Consider the following 15,241-nt stretch of genomic DNA (forward strand, 5'->3'; position numbering starts at 1 on the left):
CCGGCGTTGTAACATATTAAAACTATTAAATGAAGGAATGACCAAAACACAGGTCTGAAATTGATTTGGAATACAAATAAAACTACCAAATATGAGCGGATCGAAATGCATTTGGTTTTAAACGCAAAAGGTTCGCATTGATTGAGATTGCGATTCACATCAACGCGAGAGAGAGAGAGAGAGAGAGAGAGAGCGAGAGAGAGAGAGAGAGAGAGAGAGAGAGAGAGAGAGAGAGAGAGAGAGCCGCGCGTCACGTGAGCCATGACGTCAGCGAGTCTACTTCTGCACAAACGCCACTTATTGACTTATTTTATAACATTCTTACTCTAATCATAATGACAGCAAGATAGAATATGTATTTCCTCGTAGAAATAATAATAGATAAATCACTCATTGTTTGAACAAGATGTGTCTATGTCTGATTATTGGAATAAATTACTGCTGAAATTTATTCCAGGTTACATTTATTACAGGTTTCATTATTATATTACATGTGAATCAATTTAAAAATTGTATTTAGTCCAATTGTCTCTTTATCGTATAATACATAAAGATTAATTAAAAACTAAATGTATAAGGGAATTTTCTAATTATTGTGTAAATGTTGTTGGAATGATATGCTTTTAGCTTTGCTGATTAATGACTGGTGTAAAGAAAGACTATTTTAAAATACATTAAATTTTCTTACTTGCTAAGTTTTACATACATAAATCAAAAGGAAAGCAGTGAAAATATTTTATTTGTAAATATATTTGTAAATCATTTAAAATTAATTATTTAAATTATTGTTCATTCTTAACATTATCAGACAGTGCTTTATTTATTTGTATCTTCCCTCTGGTTATTCTGGTGTATGAATATTAAAAAATGAAATAAACAAGCGGAACATAATGATTAAAAGTTAACTCAACAACTTCAAGACCCACAGTGCATTGCGCGGCTGTCGCGGTCTTGTGACGTCACTCAGGAAGGTTCCGGAAGTTGTTTTACTGTGTTGCGTCAGTGGTGAAGACGCATCTCGAAGGTGAAATTAGACAACAGACCAACTGGTGAGTTTTACTTTTAAACATAATGTTTTACATTAATTACAGTGTAAATGGCGGCGATAATGCTCCCCAGGAGTCAATCGCCATTAAACAACAACAACAACAACAAGAGAGTTTAATGATTGTTTTACATACGAGCCACTGGACTCATATTTGGCAAATCTAACATTCATACTAACCCTACTCTATTGAACATGAGTTTGTAGTTGAATAATACTTTCTTTTGTCCTGTCTTGCCGTTTATACAGATTGTATTTACTCTGTCTCTTTGCTGTTTGTAAGAAACGAGTATCAGCTCTTCCCTCGGTCTCACAGACCAGGATTAATCTAGTCCAGATATACACTTTTATGATGTTTTAACTGAAAACAACTTTCCTTAAATTATGTCAGTGCCAATGCCTTGCATGTTTATAAAAGCTACTTAAATGTCCAAATTGAACTGAGGTCTAATCCTGGTTTAATCTAAGCCCTGTCTGTGAACCCGGGTCTGATGTGTGTGTTTAACCCGGGCCTGACGTCTGCGCGTTTAACCCGGGCCTGACGTGCGTGTTTAACCCGGGCCTGACGTCTGCGCGTTTAACCCGGGCCTGACGTCTGCGCGTTTAACCCGGGCCTGACGTCTGCGCGTTTAACCCTGGGCCTGATGTCTGCGCGTTTAACCCGGGTCTGATGTGTGTGTTTAACCCGGGCCTGACGTCTGCGCGTTTAACCCGGGCCTGACGTCTGCGCGTTTAACCCGGGTCTGATGTGTGTGTTTAACCCGGGCCTGATGTCTGCGCGTTTAACCCGGGCCTGATGTCTGCGCGTTTAACCCGGGCCTGACGTCTGCGCGTTTAACCCTGGGCCTGATGTCTGCGCGTTTAACCCTGGGCCTGACGTCTGCGCGTTTTAACCCGGGCCTGACGTCTGCGCGTTTAACCCTGGGCCTGATGTCTGCGTGTTTAACCCTGGGCCTGACGTCTGCGCGTTTAACCCTGGGCCTGATGTCTGCGCGTTTAACCCGGGCCTGACGTCTGCGCGTTTAACCCGGGCCTGATGTCTGCGCGTTTAACCCTGGGCCTGACGTCTGCGCGTTTAACCCGGGCCTGACGTCTGCGCGTTTAACCCGGGCCTGACGTCTGCGTGTTTAACCCTGGGCCTGACGTCTGCGCGTTTAACCCTGGGCCTGATGTCTGCGCGTTTAACCCGGGCCTGACGTCTGCGCGTTTAACCCGGGCCTGATGTCTGCGCGTTTAACCCTGGGCCTGACGTCTGCGCGTTTAACCCGGGCCTGACGTGCGTGTTTAACCCTGGGCCTGACGTGCGTGTTTAACCCTGGGCCTGACGTCTGTGCGTTTAACCCGGGCCTGACGTCTGCGCGTTTAACCCTGGGCCTGATGTCTGCGCGTTTAACCCTGGGCCTGACGTCTGCGCGTTTTAACCCGGGCCTGACGTCTGCGCGTTTAACCCTGGGCCTGATGTCTGCGTGTTTAACCCTGGGCCTGACGTCTGCGCGTTTAACCCTGGGCCTGATGTCTGCGCGTTTAACCCGGGCCTGACGTCTGCGCGTTTAACCCGGGCCTGATGTCTGCGCGTTTAACCCTGGGCCTGACGTCTGCGCGTTTAACCCGGGCCTGACGTCTGCGCGTTTAACCCGGGCCTGACGTCTGCGCGTTTAACCCTGGGCCTGATGTCTGCGCGTTTAACCCTGGGCCTGACGTCTGCGCGTTTAACCCGGGCCTGATGTCTGCGCGTTTAACCCGGGCCTGACGTCTGCGCGTTTAACCCTGGGCCTGACGTCTGCGCGTTTAACCCGGGCCTGACGTCTGCGCGTTTAACCCGGGCCTGATGTCTGCGCGTTTAACCCTGGGCCTGATGTCTGCGCGTTTAACCCTGGGCCTGACGTGCGTGTTTAACCCGGGCCTGACGTCTGCGCGTTTAACCCTGGGCCTGACGTCTGCGCGTTTAACCCTGGGCCTGACGTCTGCGCGTTTAACCCTGGGCCTGATGTCTGCGCGTTTAACCCTGGGCCTGACGTCTGCGTGTTTAACCCGGGCCTGATGTCTGCGCGTTTAACCCGGGCCTGACGTCTGCGCGTTTAACCCTGGGCCTGACGTCTGCGTGTTTAACCCGGGCCTGACGTCTGCGCGTTTAACCCGGGCCTGATGTCTGCGCGTTTAACCCTGGGCCTGACGTGTGTGTTTAACCCGGGCCTGATGTCTGCGTGTTTAACCCGGGCCTGATGTGTGTGTTTAACCCGGGCCTGATGTCTGCGTGTTTAACCCTGGGCCTGACGTGTGTGTTTAACCCGGGCCTGATGTCTGCGTGTTTAACCCGGGCCTGACGTCTGCGTGTTTAACCCGGGCCTGATGTGTGTGTTTAACCCGGGCCTGACGTCTGCGTGTTTAACCCTGGGCCTGACGTGTGTGTTTAACCCGGGCCTGATGTGTGTGTTTAACCCGGGCCTGATGTCTGCGTGTTTAACCCGGGCCTGATGTCTGCGTGTTTAACCCGGGTCTGATGTGTGTGTTTAACCCGGGCCTGATGTCTGCGTGTTTATCCCGGGCCTGACGTCTGCGTGTTTAACCCGGGCCTGATGTCTGCGCGTTTAACCCTGGGCCTGACGTCTGCGTGTTTAACCCGGGCCTGATGTCTGCGTGTTTAACCCGGGTCTGACGTCTGCGTGTTTAACCCGGGCCTGATGTCTGCGTGTTTAACCCGGGCCTGACGTCTGCGTGTTTAACCCGGGCCTGATGTCTGCGTGTTTAACCCGGGCCTGACGTCTGCGTGTTTAACCCGGGCCTGATGTCTGCGCATTTAACCCGGGCCTGATGTCTGCGCATTTAACCCTGGGCCTGACGTCTGCGTGTTTAACCCGGGCCTGATGTCTGCGCATTTAACCCTGGGCCTGACGTCTGCGTGTTTAACCCGGGCCTGACGTCTGCGTGTTTAACCCGGGTCTGACGTCTGCGTGTTTAACCCGGGCCTGATGTCTGCGTGTTTAACCCGGGCCTGACGTCTGCGTGTTTAACCCGGGCCTGATGTCTGCGCATTTAACCCGGGCCTGACGTCTGCGCGTTTAACCCGGGCCTGACGTCTGCGTGTTTAACCCGGGCCTGACGTCTGTGTGTTTAACCCGGGCCTGATGTGGGTGTTTAACCCGGGCCTGACGTCTGCGTGTTTAACCCGGGCCTGACGTGTGTGTGTTTAACCCGGGCCTGATGTGGGTGTTTAACCCGGGCCTGACGTCTGCGTGTTTAACCCGGGCCTGATGTCTGCGTGTTTAACCCGGGCCTGACGTCTGCGCGTTTAACCCGGGCCTGACGTCTGTGTGTTTAACCCGGGTCTGATGTGTGTGTTTAACACAGGTTAGCGGACAGTGATGCTGGTCTCACGGCTGTCATGCCTGCGCTCGGTCCCTGTGGCTGGGCTCCGGTCAGCCCTTGGTCAGCCCTTCTGCCGGCTCCTGATGAGACCCACACAGGTACTGTCCTCACCGAGACTGACACAAACACACAAACACACACACACACACACACACACACAGTCCAGAGCCAGTCATGTGGGATCTGTTTTAAATTTTGTGTTGTTCCCGATCAGGGTTATTCCACCAAGACGAGACTGGGGTTCCGGCGGAGCAAGACTTCCAGAGAGCAGTTTCAGGACGCGGCGTTCGAACCCGCTACTGACACCGCTATTAAAAGTGAATTCCGTTCACGTGTTCTTCTATTAGAATTCCTCCACTTTTACTTGTTTTTATTGCCGTTGTTCAGCCCTGGGATAAAACATCTGTCTCAGGAGATCTGATCACAGCTGGACTCTGTAACACATTATGACCCTCTCGTCGTCAGGCTCGTTAAAGAGGAGACGCCTGTACAGTTACAGATACAGTTCACACCTGTATTTATAGAGCTGTGATCGGATCAGCTGAGACGGATGTTAATACCAGTCTGGGCTGCGTTTCCCAAAAGCATCGTAAGCCTAAGTAGATCGCAGAAGCACTGCCACTAATAAATCTACGATCATCTTTTGAGAAACGAGGCCCTGATCATTCTATAACGAAAGCATCCTTCTAAGCGGTGTATGCGAGTGATGCTAGCGTGTCTCTCCTCCACAGTCCACAACATGGGCCGGGTGATCCTGGCAGGAGGAGCCGCTGTGGGACTGGGAGCGATGTGCTATTACGGCTTCGGGATGTCCAACGAGATGGGAGCCATAGAGAAAGCAGTGTAAGAGTCCCTTTCACATTCAGGGCGTGTTTACATCATAACGACGGAGTAAAAATGCTAAAGTTTTTGCTTTGTGTTTTTCATGTACAGAAGGCAATATTGTCAAAACGATCTCCGTTCAGACGGATCCGCAAAAACGACTCGAAACGCTGTATTGACTGAACGCGTAACATGCATGATGTCACTGGTTTCACAAATTCCCGTTTTTTTAGTTTACATGGAGACGATAACGGGATAATTTACAAAAACTTGCAGTTTGAATCCTGTTTTCAAAAGTTTGCTTTTTTAGGCCCCAAAACGCCGTTGTCGTGTAAATGATTATGCGGCCAAAATAGAAAACATAAACATAACATAAAAAGTTTTTAGTTGAAAATGATGTCGTGTAAACGGCCTCTGAATGACACGAAGGCCAGAACTGATCTCGTTATGCCAGCAGAAAGATCGGATGAACTTGAACTTGATGAATGGAGTTCTTGTTGAATCACTGACTGGTGTTTGATTCGTAGAGCATGAACAGATCTTCCCTTCTCCTGATGAACTGAAGCTGTGTTTACAGGATCTGGCCTCAGTATGTGAAGGACAGGATCCACTCCACATACATGTATTTCTCTGGAAGTGTGTGTGTGACGGCTCTGTCCGCGGTGGCCGTTAGCAGAACGCCGGCGCTCATGGGACTCATGATGAGGGGCTCCTGGATGGTAAGCAACAGATCTTATGAATTAAACTTTTTATTCTTTGCCTTTTAAAGTTTCATGAAATCCCTGTGTTAGCCTGGTTGTTCACACCTCCGAGTTGGAAAAGGTCTCACAAAATGTGGAAAAGTGGGAGAGTAGAGGGGAGACAACACCCAATGAAATACAGACACATGGATATTAAATATGAAAACTGAGTTGAGGGTTAAAACTCTAACCCTATATAACAAGGAGAAACGGAAGATCATTTAAAAGGTCTAATAATAATATTTTCATTACATTTACGAGCACTGCAGTCTCTGAACAAACACGCGTCAGTCTAACACAGAAGAAGAAAGGCATAGTTATTTTTTTGTCTGTTCTTTGAATTGTCTACATCAGTGGTTCCCAAACCTGTCCTGCCGGCACCGCACCCCAACACTGCACGTTTTCTTTGTCTCCCTAATCAAACACACCTGATTCAACTCATCAGCTCATTAACCCATGTGATAATGAGCTGATGAGTTGAATCAGGTGTGTTTGATTAGGGAGACAAAGAAAACGTGCAGTGTTGGGGTGCGGTGCCGGCAGGACAGGTTTGGGAACCACTGGTCTACATCACTGTGTTGTGTGTATCAGAGTAAGCCACCGTGTAGGCGCGTTCATGATCAGACGTACGGCTGTATCAGTGTCATATATTTCACTTGATGAAGACGTGCACACACACACGGTGCTGGTTCATGTTTAGAGCACTAGAGTATATGAAATATGTCCATAAAAACTTGAAACGTGCTCGCTCCGGTCCGGATATGAACGATATGATCCGCATTATGAGCGTTGTTGAACTCAGCGCGGCGTTACGCGCAGAAACTGCTGTCATGCATGCCACGCACGTGTTAGAATCTGCCACAGCCAATCACACGCTCCAAAGGCTCGCTTCTACCTCAGCCAATCACACGCTCCGAAGGCTCGCTTCTACCTCACATTCCCTGACGTCGCCTCGACTTTGCTTTTCAACCCGGAAGAATGAAATTGCTCGGGAAAATGCAAAAATAACCAATTTCCACTTATTGATAACATTTGAGTGCTTTGTGTTTTCAGTGATGTGCAAACCTGTACATCTCTGTTCACATCTCAGAAAAATGACCCTTAAATACATTTTACATGACATCAATTCTTACTGTCAGGTGTACTCTTATTATACTGTACCTGTTGGAGTATTATAATGAGCCAGCTTGTAGTTTAATATTCATATTGAGAGGAATATTGAACATTTAAGTGGCGTTTCCTGTATTTTGCTGAATATAAAGATTGATAGAACTTCTTGATCAGTGCTGCAACTAACGCATTAATGGTCCGCAGGCTATCGGCGCGACGTTCGCTGCTATGATTGGCGCAGGAATGTTGGTGAGGTCGATCTCGTACGAGAACAGTCCCCTGCCCAAACACCTGGCCTGGGCCCTGCATGCAGGTACAGTGAGCAGAACAGGCCGATGCCTTCACTGACCCCTAGAGGGCGCTGTAGTCTGTGTTCAGATCAATGCTTTCCTTTAGTTGAGCACTGCAGAACATTTCAATACGAGCTCTCACATGAAGTCCTCACTCCTGTGTGGACGAACAGCACAGCTCTTGTGTCACATGACCCTCCTGAAGTGGTATTGAAGTGTATTCCTTGTGTGCCTGTGTCACATGACTCTAATGAAGTGTACTGAAGTGTATTCCTGTGTGTGTCACATGACTCGAATGAAGTGTATTCCTGTGTGTGTGTGTCACATGACGCTCCTGAACTGGTAGTGAAGTGTATCCCTGTATGTGTGTGTGTGTGTGTGTGTGTGTGTCACATGACGCTCCTGAAGTGCATCCCTGTGTGTGTGTGTGTGTGTGTGTGTCACATGACACTCCTGAACTGGTAGTGAAGTGTATCCCTGTATGTGTGTGTGTGTGTGTGTGTGTGTGTCACATGACGCTCCTGAACTGGTAGTGAAGTGTATCCCTGTGTGTGTGTGTCACATGACTCGAATGAAGTGTATTCCTGTGTGTGTGTGTCACATGACGCTCCTGAACTGGTAGTGAAGTGTATCCCTGTGTGTGTGTGTCACATGACGCTCCTGAACTGGTAGTGAAGTGTATCCCTGTGTGTGTGTGTCACATGACTCTAATGAAGTGTACTGAAGTGTATCCCTGTGTGTGTGTGTGTGTGTGTGTGTGTGTGTGTGTGTGTGTCACATGACGCTCCTGAACCGGTTCTGAAGTGCATCCCTGTGTGTGTGTGTGTGTGTGTGTGTGTGTGTGTCACATGACGCTCCTGAACCAGTTCTGAAGTGCATCCCTGTGTGTGTGTGTGTGTGTGTCACATGACGCTCCTGAACTGGTTCTGAAGTGCATCCCTGTGTGTGTGTGTGTCACATGACGCTCCTGAACCGGTTCTGAAGTGCATCCCTGTGTGTGTGTGTCACATGACGCTCCTGAACCGGTTCTGAAGTGCATCCCTGTGTGTGTGTGTGTGTGTGTGTGTGTGTGTGTGTGTGTGTGTGTGTGTGTGTGTGTGTGTGTGTGTGTGTGTGTGTGTGTGTGTGTGTGTGTGTGTGTGTGTGTGTGTGTGTGTGTGTGTGTGTCACATGACGCTCCTGAACCGGTTCTGAAGTGCATCCCTGTGTGTGTGTGTGTCACATGACGCTCCTGAACTGGTTCTGAAGTGCATCCCTGTGTGTGTGTGTGTGTGTGTGTGTCACATGACGCTCCTGAACCGGTTCTGAAGTGCATCCCTGTGTGTGTGTGTGTGTGTGTGTGTCACATGACGCTCCTGAACTGGTTCTGAAGTGCATCCCTGTGTGTGTGTGTGTGTGTGTGTGTGTGTCACATGACGCTCCTGAACCGGTTCTGAAGTGCATCCCTGTGTGCAGGAGTGATGGGGGCCGTCGTGGCGCCGCTGACTCTGCTGGGCGGACCCCTGGTGATGCGAGCCGCCTGGTACACCGCAGGCATTGTGGGAGGTTTGTCGACGGTGGCCATGTGCGCTCCCAGCGAGAAGTTCCTGAGCATGGGCGGGCCGCTGGCCGTGGGCTTCGGGCTCGTGTTCGCCTCGTCTCTGGGTACGGCTCTCTCGCGCTGGACTGGTGTTTCCCATGAGCCTGCAGGATCTGACCTCTGCTGTTCTCCACAGGCTCCATGTTCCTGCCGCCCAGCTCCGCGCTCGGGGCCGGGCTCTACTCCGTGGCCGTGTATGGAGGACTGCTGCTGTTCAGCATGTTTCTGCTGTACGACACGCAGAAGGTCATCAAGCGCGCCGAGACACACCCTCTTTATGGCGTTCAGAAATATGACCCCATTAATGCGTGAGTGTTTCTGTGGACAAGTGGAAGAAAACGTCTCTTTCATGACATCACACATGACTGTCCACGCGCTGTGAACGACGTCACGCTCACGTGTGTTTCTCTTGCAGATGCATGGGCATTTACATGGACACGCTCAACATCTTCATGCGGATGGTGATGATTCTGGCCAATGGCGGAAACAGAAGGAAGTAGTTTATCGAGACAAGACGACATGAGATTGGCCTGGAGAAGAAGATGATGTAGCTAAATAAAGTGTTGCTCATTTATTTTGCATTCATTTGTTTAAAAGCAGAAAAAAACCTTTGGATAGGATAGGGTTAGGGTAACCTAACCCTAACCTTCGGATTGTTTTCAGCTGAATTGCATGTCAAGCATCAGACAGTGATTTAATGTTTCTTCACAGATGCGGGTTAATGCAGATCTTCTCAGTTCCACATTTGGTGTAATTATAACAACAAATATTTTTGTCTATTTATTTTACAGATTAGCTGACAGCAGACTAGAGAATGAGTTAGCTAGCCCTAACCCTAACCCAGACTAGAGAATGAGTTAGCTAGCCCTAACCCAGACTAGAGAATGAGTTAGCTAGCCCTAACCCTAACCCAGACTAGAGAATGAGTTAGCTAGCCCTAACCCAGACTAGAGAATGAGTTAGCTAGCCCTAACCCAGACTAGAGAATGAGTTAGCTAGCCCTAACCCTAACCCAGACTAGAGAATGAGTTAGCTAGCCCTAACCCAGACTAGAGAATGAGTTAGCTAGCCCTAACCCTAACCCAGACTAGAGAATGAGTTAGCTAACCCTAACCCTAATGCTCGTCTCACTGATTCTTGTGTTCTAAGAGTTTGGCACTCGTGGTTCAATAAACTTTATTTGCATTTACATTTTACATCTTAATTGTTCAGTGTATTGCTTTGCAACAGACGTCAAGCTCCACTTTATAAGACAATTTACAATTTGTGTACAAATTTACCCATGAAAATTTCTGTGTCAGAAAATTCAAGTGTTTTAGTGTCAGTACTACATTAAACTACCATATATAATGTTGATTATAATGTATGATAATGCAGTGGGTGAATATTTGTGGTCCTGATAATGTCAAATGTCTGATGTCACCAGTAAAAAGTGGCCGACGTTAGTTGAAAGTGAAATAATAATCCTGTAGTTTCGGCTTCAGAATCATCAATATTTCCATTCTGGTGTCTCTACTGGGTTTCCAGCACCAACTCTAAGCCTATTCATTTACACACCCAAATGTAATACCAAATTTAGCATTTTAATCAATTTGCATTACATTACATTACAACAGTATGTGTTTTAACTTTTACCATATGTTTAGGAGTATCGCAATAATATGAGTTGAGCATCGTGGTGTGTGTGGTGTCGCTACGCCCCCAGTGAGATCTGAAGACATTATAAATATCACTGAACTTTATAGCAGAGTGATGTTGAATCCCCAAACTTAAGATATGCTTTCAAACACTAATCTCATGTTAGCTTGCCCTTTCATTGGTTTCTTTGAGACAAATTCAGTGTTTTCTGATCATTTTACCTATCGATCATGACCTATAATCCAGATTATGATGGTATTTTTGGGACAGATCCGCACAGCGGTGATAGTGAAGGCATGTCCGTGATGTTTGTGAGAGGATCTGCGCAGCGACACATTCGTGTTTTATCTGTGCTCTGACCAGCGGCAGATGACCGTGAGATTAGCGATTAATCCTCCGCCATCTGTGTTCTGATGCTGGTTAAATCCTGAGAGGAGTCATTGCCAGCGGATGGGAACATCAGCACTGCTTACAGGTGCAACTTACTTTAAAAAACTAAAAGATTAGGAAATATTCAATAGTGATTGCAAGTCACATTCACTGCCTAAACACTTAAACCCCATTAATATGAAGTTATTGTCAGTATCCATAGGTCTGCAGAAACATGCTGGTGGATTCCTGTGATCATGTGATCATGCAGTTTCTGTGACAGACCAGCAGAGGGAGTTAGACACAATATCAGCTGAAGTTCAGAGGAAACACACACTACTCTCACACACACACTGCAGCTCCTGCTCTACTCTCACACACACACACTGCAGCTCCTGCTCTACTCTCACACACATTGCAGATTCTGCTCTACTGACCTCACTTCCTGTTCGAATTCGAATGCGCATGCGTCGCGTCTGAACGCGTTGTTGTCTTTGGAGCTCTATCGATTTGATTTATAATTCTTGATTTTCCCTTTAAACTCACTTACAACGAACATTTTCTACTTTTCCTCACTGAGAAGCACTGATGCTCAAACCTCATAGTTACAACGCGGACTGTTGAGCAGACGCGTCTCTAGCCTATTAGTGATCCAACGCCGGATACTCTTATAGGTTACGTCCGTGGATCACGGCTGAACGCGTCTTCTCCACACTCACTTACAAACAAACATGGCGAATATATCAGATGTAAGTAGTCTACCTCTTGGTGCAGGTGAGGACACATTTGAGCTGCACGCGTTGCAGTCTGAGCTGGAAGCTGTTGAGAAACAGATCCACGACCTTTTAGTGAGACAGGCCGAGCTGATAGACCGGCGGTTAGCTCTTGAAACATCATGCGCCGATGCACACAAATCAGTGATTAACGTTACTAACCCGCTGACTCCGACCTCGTCTACTCCGTGCGTTACTCAGCATCGGTCCCGAGCGCCGAGGTCGCGATCAGCCATGGTCTCGTTCACTCCGGCTCCAACACGCCACCACGAAGCCTGGATGGTTCCGCAGCGGAAGACACGAGTCAGGTCTAGACCAAGACTCTCTCCGACCCTCCCGGTTTTCGAGTTATCCACACAAAACCGCTTCTCCCCTCTTCGCGAAACCGAACGCGATGCTGTGATCATCAGCGATTCCATCGTTCGGCACGTACACGCTACGTTAGGTAAAAGTAAGGTGCACAGTCACTGCTTTCCTGGTGCTCGTGTTTCTGAAATCGCTGCTCGCGTTCCCGAGGCTCTGAACGGTGACGCGGGAGTGAACGACATCAGGCTGCGGCAGACGGAGGTTCTGAAGAAAGACTTCAGGAATCTGATCGATACAGTAAGCAGCACATCGCCTGAAACAACGATCATAGTGTCAGGACCGCTTCCCACGTACCGACTAGGACATGAAAAGTTTAGTAGACTATTCGCGCTAAATGAATGGTTAATGTCATGGTGCAATGAGCAGAAACTGCTCTTTGTAAATAATTGGAATCTGTTTTGGGAGCGTCCTAGGCTTTTCCGTGCCGATGGCTTACACCCAAGCAGATTCGGAGTGGATCTTCTGTCGGATAACATCTCCAAAATGTTAAATACCATTAGATGACTAGTAACCAAAAGTCCAAATCATAGTCTCTCCTGCACCAATTTAAACGATATAAATACTAGTGTAGAACATTGCATAGAAACTGTGTCTATTCCTCGTTTAGTAAGATCAAATAATAATTCTACTGCAGGATCTAGGAAAAATCGAATTGTTATTAAAACAGAAAATGTTGCTATATAACAAAAACAATTTTTAAAGCTAGGTCTTCTAAACATTAGATCACTCACACCTAAGGCAGTTATTGTAAATGAAATAGTCACAGATAATAGCTTCGATGTACTTTGCCTTACTGAAACCTGGCTTAAACCAAATGATTATTTCGGTCTAAATGAGTCTACTCCATCTGGATACTCCTATAAGCACGAGCCCCGTCTGATTGGTCGTGGCGGCGGTGTTGCAACAATCTATAGAGATATTCTCAATGTTACTCAGAAAACGGGTTATAAGTTTATTTCGTTTGAAGTACTTGTACTAAATGTTACGCTCTTAGATGTTAGAAAAACTTCCCTATTATCTCTAGCCTTGGCTACCGTATATAGACCGCCTGGGCCTTACGCTGATTTCCTAAAAGAGTTTGCAGATTTTCTCTCAGATCTATTGGTCAATGTCGATAAAGCATTAATTGTTGGAGATTTTAACATACACGTAGATAATTCAAATGATGCGTTAGGGGCTGCGTTTACAGATTTATTAAATTCCTTTGGGGTCAAGCAAAACGTCACCGGACCAACTCATCGTCTTAATCATACACTCGATTTAATTATATCATATGGAACCGATCCAACCGATATAGATATCATTCCACAAAGTGATGATGTCACTGACCATTACTTGGTAACTTGCATATTACGTACTGCTGTAATATGTCATGCTGCGCCGCGTTATCGACCAGGCAGATCAATCCTTCCATCCACCATAGATAATTTCTCAAATTGCTTATCTAATCTGTCTCAGCTGCTGCCTGAACCCAAACAAACAGATGAATTAGAAGAACTAACTAGCACTATGAGCACCATTCTCTCTAGAACATTGGATGTTGTTGCACCCATTAAATTAAAAAAGGTCAGAGAGAAAATTAAAGCACCATGGTACAATAATACTACGTATGTTCTAAAGAGAGAAACCCGTAATTTAGAGCGTAAATGGAAACAAACTAATTTAGAGGTCTTTAGAATCGCGTGGAAAGACAGTATGTCACGTTATAAAAAGGCCCTAAAAGCGGCCAGGGCTGAGCACCTCCGCAAACTAATAGAAAATAACCAAAACAATCCAAGGTTTTTATTTAACACCGTGGCTAGACTAACAAATAAACAGACGTCACCCGAACAAAATATCCCGTTACAGTTTAGTAGTAATGATTTCATGAACTTCTTCACTGAAAAAATAGAAAACATCAGAACCACAATTGTAAACGTTCAATCCTCAATCGCGCCTTATAATTCAGCCTCAATTATCCCCCCGCAAGAACAATTACAGTGCTTTACAACTATAGAACAAAAAGAGTTAAATAAACTTATCACTTCATCTAAAACAACAACATGTTTATTAGATCCTATACCAACTAAACTACTGAAAGAAGTGTTACCTGTAGTGGAAGAGCCTCTCTTCAATATTATTAACTCATCTATTTTCTTTAGGTCATGTTCCAAGAACATTTAAACTGGCAGTTATAAAACCTCTCATTAAGAAACCACAATTAGATCATAATAATCTAGCAAATTATAGACCCATTTCAAATCTTCCATTTATGTCTAAAATACTAGAAAAAGTTGTGTCCGCTCAATTGGGCTCTTTCTTGCAAGAAAATGATATCTATGAAAAGTTTCAGTCAGGATTCAGGCCGCATCATAGCACTGAAACTGCGCTCGTTAAAATCACAAATGATTTACTTTTAGCTTCTGACCAAGGCTGTATCTCAATACTAGTTTTACTTGATCTTAGTGCTGCGTTCGATACTATAGATCACACAATACTCTTAGATCGACTACAAAATTATACTGGTGTTCAAGGACAAGCATTAAGCTGGTTTAGATCATACTTATCTGACCGCTACCATTTTGTCTATTTGAAGAAACTTCAGTAAACTATGGAGTGCCGCAGGGATCTGTGTTAGGCCCTCTATTATTCTCAATATATATGATGCCACTTGGAAATATTATAAGGAAACATGGAATTAGTTTCCATTGTTATGTTGATGACACTCAAATATATATTTCATCACGGCCGGATGAAAACGCTAAATTATCCAAATTGACAGAGTGTGTTAAAGATATAAAAGATTGGATGACGCGTAATTTTCTTTTATTAAATCCAGACAAGACAGAGGTAATACTTATCGGTTCAAAAAACCGCCCACAGAACCTCTCACAATACAACTTTGACATCGTAGGATGTCCTGTTACTTTATCCTCTACAGTAAAAGACCTAGGTGTTATACTCGATTGCAACCTGTCTTTTGAAAATCATATTTCATATGTTACAAAAACAGCCTTTTTCCACCTTAGAAACATTGCTAAGCTACGTAATATGCTATCAGTTTCTGATGCAGAAAAGTTAGTTCATGCATTCATGACCTCGAGACTAGATTACTGTAATGCTTTATTAGCCGGTTGTCCTGCATCCTCAATAAACAAGCTACA

At 46.1% G+C, this 15,241-nt stretch overlaps 2 protein-coding genes across 3 annotated transcripts in view; one reads left to right on the plus strand and one right to left on the minus strand.

The window, feature by feature from the left end:
* chst3b (carbohydrate (chondroitin 6) sulfotransferase 3b) overlaps window positions 1-152 on the minus strand; it is a 14,518-nt gene extending 14,366 nt beyond the window's left edge. The window contains exon 1 of the mRNA XM_084134422.1: window positions 1-152. This exon is cut by the window's left edge and continues 114 nt beyond it. The gene's annotated coding sequence lies outside the window, so the exon portion shown is untranslated.
* A 788-nt stretch (window positions 153-940) lies between these two features.
* ghitm (growth hormone inducible transmembrane protein) lies at window positions 941-10,148 on the plus strand. 2 transcript variants are annotated; one of them, XR_014608982.1, is made up of 10 exons: window positions 941-1,049; window positions 4,394-4,509; window positions 4,626-4,728; window positions 5,143-5,254; window positions 5,811-5,952; window positions 7,288-7,396; window positions 8,829-9,017; window positions 9,089-9,260; window positions 9,368-9,774; window positions 10,018-10,148. XR_014608982.1 is itself a non-coding variant. In XM_084135240.1 (9 exons), exons 2-9 carry the CDS (start codon window positions 4,408-4,410, stop codon window positions 9,450-9,452), a joined length of 1,014 nt encoding a protein of 337 aa, XP_083991366.1. In that variant the 5' UTR covers window positions 941-1,049; window positions 4,394-4,407; the 3' UTR covers window positions 9,453-10,148. The 2 variants fall into 2 exon arrangements, 1 of the variants encoding a protein (XP_083991366.1); XM_084135240.1 differs by having other exon boundaries at window positions 9,368-10,148.
* Window positions 10,149-15,241: the final 5,093 nt, after the last annotated feature.

The sequence above is a fragment of the Abramis brama genome (assembly GCF_963993115.1).
Source record: "Abramis brama genome assembly, chromosome: 14".
Taxonomy (NCBI): domain Eukaryota; kingdom Metazoa; phylum Chordata; class Actinopteri; order Cypriniformes; family Leuciscidae; genus Abramis; species Abramis brama.

Excerpts from the sequence above, each read along its gene's own strand:
- ghitm (XM_084135240.1), top strand. The coding sequence starts at position 4,408 with ATGCTGGTCTCACGGCTGTCATGCCTGCGCTCGGTCCCTGTGGCTGGG. Across the intron at positions 4,729-5,142 it reads TACTGACACCGCTATTAAAA|TCCACAACATGGGCCGGGTG; the intron begins GTGAATTCCGTT and ends TCTCCTCCACAG. Across the intron at positions 9,261-9,367 it reads AAATATGACCCCATTAATGC|ATGCATGGGCATTTACATGG; the intron begins GTGAGTGTTTCT and ends TTTCTCTTGCAG.